The sequence below is a fragment of the Anopheles merus genome, chromosome 2R (assembly GCF_017562075.2).
Source record: "Anopheles merus strain MAF chromosome 2R, AmerM5.1, whole genome shotgun sequence".
Lineage (NCBI taxonomy): Eukaryota > Metazoa > Arthropoda > Insecta > Diptera > Culicidae > Anopheles > Anopheles merus.
This window is the reverse complement of record NC_054082.1, coordinates 21289028-21293289: the sequence shown is the minus strand read 5'-3', so window position 1 is coordinate 21293289 and position 4262 is coordinate 21289028. Positions and strand designations below refer to the sequence as shown.

The 4262-nt window shown below is 46.5% G+C and overlaps 1 protein-coding gene across 1 annotated transcript; it reads right to left on the bottom strand.

Moving 5' to 3' along the window:
* Window positions 1-637: 637 nt before the first annotated feature.
* LOC121589294 (retinoic acid receptor RXR-beta) lies at window positions 638-4032 on the bottom strand. The gene is made up of 5 exons (XM_041908073.1): window positions 3884-4032; window positions 3555-3779; window positions 1818-2001; window positions 1634-1737; window positions 638-1496 (listed from the first exon to the last, which is right to left on the bottom strand). The coding sequence occupies exons 1-5, from the start codon at window positions 4026-4028 to the stop codon at window positions 1117-1119; spliced, it is 1038 nt and encodes a 345-aa protein (XP_041764007.1). The 5' UTR covers window positions 4029-4032; the 3' UTR covers window positions 638-1116.
* Between the last annotated feature and the right edge of the window lie 230 nt (window positions 4033-4262).

Genomic DNA, 4262 nt, shown 5'->3' with positions numbered 1-4262 from the left:
GGTCTGTAAGACATCGAACAGCTGACAGAGAACCTATCGAACAAAGTCGTGTTTGTTTGTCTCGTTCGATTGGGCCCAGAGCGCCGCCTTACACTTACACTTACACGCTGCGATTATTCCCCGCTTTGCAGCTGTCTAGATTGAGATAGACGGGATCAAATATCTTCTTGGCAAGTGCGATTGTACGGTTGAAAATTAAAGTAAAACCATTTCGTTAATTATAATAATAGTAAATTATTATTTTATTATTTCCCATATTCTACTTCCCATATTCTTGGCTCATCATATTTCGTATTGTGTGCCTTTATTTGGGGTACTCGGAATGAAAGTATAATAATAAACCAACTGGTGCTAGAGTCAAATAATAACAAATTTCAAAGAAAAACAAATCCCTGGAGTTTTCGTTATAATTTTATATTCAATAATATCACCTTATGAAACTGAAATAACTAAATCTATGGTGAAAACACAACATTAATCCTATGGTATACATTATAAGAACAAAACAAACAATATTTTGAGAAACACAATACAATAAACAACCAAACATGCTGTATCTTGTTGGCCCGTGAATGCTCATGTATTAAACCAAATTGTATTAAAAGCTAAAGTACATTTATAATTCCATTTACCGACTTTTTGTGCACTTTTTTTCTCAACCCAAAAACACACAAACTTTACACTCATCTTCGTGAAAGCTTTTCGGACTTCCTTTCAGTGTCATCGCCATGGCCAGTTTACAGTATGATTACAAAAAAATAACCTTTCTGCACGAGACACCCTTTACCCTCGGAGGTGCTCGGGGTCAGCATCTAATATGATTGCATTACAAAACTGTTACTTGCACACCCTTTTTCTACGTGGCCGGCAGCATTCCGTTGACCTTATTTGAGGCGACAGTCCACGGTGGCAGGTGAGTGTGTCGGAGGACGTCGTGCCGTACCATCCCTACCCAAAACTTTCACAGACACACTTACCGTAACGCAGCACACTGTGCACAGTGCACTGTGTATTTCGTGCACATAATTAGATTCTTCCCGCTCACCGCTCCAAGTGCTGCGATGCGTAATGCGTTGCCACTTGGAAGGGTTGCCTTCCGGAGGGCCCCGTTTGCCTTTACAGCTTCGTGAGAATAGTTTCCAGGGCCAGCCCATCGTCACTAATTACCTCCCGCAGCATCGCACGGACGGCAAATTCGTTAAACCGAAGCGCAACTGTCCGCAGGCCGAGCAACAGCTTCCCCAGCCGGGCCGTCGCCGGAAGCGCTGCGGTAGGCTCTGTACAGGTTGTCCCATAGACAGACGTAGACCGGACGTCCCGGAACGGTATACCGAGCGCAATGGGAAGCTGTTTCGCCGGTGCAAGCTCGTTGGAATGGCCGAGCGGTTGTTGTTGCTGCTGCTGCTGCTGCTGCCAGCAATAGTGACCAAGGGCAACAAGAGCCCGCTCGGCAAACTGTTCCAGCTGGGTGGCTTCTCGGGCACTCAAAGCAAACTCTGTTACGCCCGGTTGCATCCCGGAGTGTGTGTGTGTGTGTGTTGTGCAGCATGGAAAAACGACGGGAATGGGAAGGAATCGTTAGCAGCAGAGTTCGATCGATTGCGGGCCGAGTTCCTTCACCGCAAAAACAAACCTTTCCGACACAGTATCAGCGTCTCGAGCAGCGATAGTTCGATAAGATCCACCCGCAAAGCCTTGATGTCCTCCATCACCGACCGGAGATGGCCATCACAGCAGCTGAAGGGAAGTATATGCGGACAGTGTGTGTGTTTGTGTGTGTGTGTGTGTGTGAAATGCATTAAAAGAGCAAATCTTACCGTTCGACCAGTGACGAGATATCGATGGACCAGTTGGCTACCCGAAGCAGAAAGCATTCGTACCACACGTGCCGCAGGATCTCGTTCTGCTGCGCCCGGCCAAAGATGGCAAAGTGCTCGTTATGACGCACTTGCCGGATGCACGCCATCAGCACCTGGGATAGAATCTGCACCGACAGCCCGTCTGCTCTTCCCGAGTGGTCCGAGTGGGAAGGAAGAAAGGAGCGTAAGTAAGAACAAACAGACGAAGCAGACGCTCGCCGTCCATCCGTGGAGCGACGGGTGTTTGATTAGCGCTATTTGCAAACGGTGCAGAATGGCAAGATTCACCCGGCATGTTTTCCACTGCTCCGTAGCACTCACAGCAAGTGAACTGGTTCTGCTGCATTGATTACATTACTGGGAATTCGTTCATCCTGCACAATGCCGAGTGTGAGGGCGATTGATTGAGGCGAACAGGTGATGATTGCCCACCCAACGCCCAGCCCACGAGTGCAGCCGGAACCGTTGCGCAAACGGTGCAATCTCCCGCAAACATATCACTCGCCAAAGTGCCTGCACGATGCAAAGCAAACCGATTGATTAGGGGGAAGCCAGCAGGGGGTGGCCGTTTGGTGGGTGGGAATTTTCCAGCTAATTATTCGCTTACTTGTTCGGTCGATCAAGCACAATCGAGTGCTTCCCTGCATACTTACAGAAGCATAAGCACATTCCGATCTGGCGTTAGGTAAAATGTAAAACACGTGTGGAACAGAACGTGTCACGTGGTTTTCAAGAATTCCAATTCATGGGTTTCTTCGAACCTGTTGGCACGTTTTGTACAAGTGATATGTAGTTGAACAATGTTGTGTTTTTCAACTCTTACAAGAGATTACGAAAAACTATCTTAAAAGATCTTCTTAGTTTAATGTCCTGAAACTATACTTTCAAAACTGTTAGTTTTAATTTGGTTATGACTGTAGTTTAAATCTGTCTAAAAATAACAGCAGAAGCGTGCTGTACCCTTAAGAACTCCAAGCTATGTGCTAAGTAGGTTTATAAAAGGGGAGCTGTTCCATACAGTTTACTTCATTCTAATTAATTATTGTTGAAATAATTTTGTTTACCACCCAGATTGAGTTTAACGTCGTGCTTAAAAACAAGTGCGAAAAATACATTAGCGGAAATGAAGCGAAAAATGGTTGTAAAGTTGTTGTAAGTAAAACTGAAAATCCATTTTTTATGTATGTCAAGACAGGTAGAATTCAATTTCAGAGCCACATCCAAGAATTAGCGAAAATATATTAGCTATAAAATAGATAGACTCGCTTAGCCTAAGCTATTGATAGGCTGTTGAGTCAATAAAGAAGGAGCACCAGTTGTTGGTCTACACCAACGCTGAGAGTACTCGAACATATTACAACAGTATACGCTGTTGCTTGGCAACAATGTCGTGAGAACCGGTAATAAACTTTTCCAAATATAAAACAACTCAGCTGACAATAGAAATGAAATCTTTGGCTATCTTTTTCCTTTCGTTCAATAACATCTAATTGTTTTAGATTGCTGTGCCGGTGGCCATTCATTGCATGTGTATACAAGGATGTCCGAATACAAGGAATAGAGATAGAAATGTCTGTGAACGTATCACTTGAAACTAGTTATAAATGGACCGTCACCGTTGACTACATTGATACTATACATTATTTTGAAAACCACAAAATAACTCTCAAAATACAAAACTACCATGCATCTTACCTCCATTTCCTCCCCCCGGCGACACTTTCCTCCCTCGGCTTCCACCGCTCAGGGCCACCCTCCTAGGCTGCACTTTTTGGGGCGGCACCATTTTCCGTCCCTTTCTCGGGCCCCGTTCCTGCTGCACGGCCGCCGCATTCATGCCCACCAGAAAGCATTTCTGCAGCCGACAGAACGGACACCAGTTGCGCCGTGCCTTGTCCACCGAGCATCCACCCTGGCCGGCTGGGAAAGCGAGAGAGAGAGCGAGAGAGCCAATTTGAACGGGGCTTTGCCTTAGCACACTCACTCACGATGGGCTCACCAACGGACCGTGCCGATGCACTTACAGATGCACGAGTATACGGCACGTTTGCGGATGCTTCGCTTGAAAAAGCAGGAGCATCCGTCGCAGCAAACCGTACCGTAGTGCTTGCCGGAGCTACGATCACTGCAGACGCGACAGACAAGCGCTGGTGACGCGGACATTGCCATCCGCTTTTTGCTGACCGCCTGCCAAAACGCAACTATCGGGTTGCGGTGGCCGTTGGACACGTTTTTATACTTCCGGTACGGTGGTCTTCACGACGCAATTATTGATTCGGCCTATTTGCTTTCCCATCGATACACACAACGCGCCTGTTAGTCTAACAAACGAGCGTTCTCCTTCGCCCAAGGTGTTGCTTGTCAGACACTGGCGCAAGAATGGTTCTTATCGGCGGGAAGAGC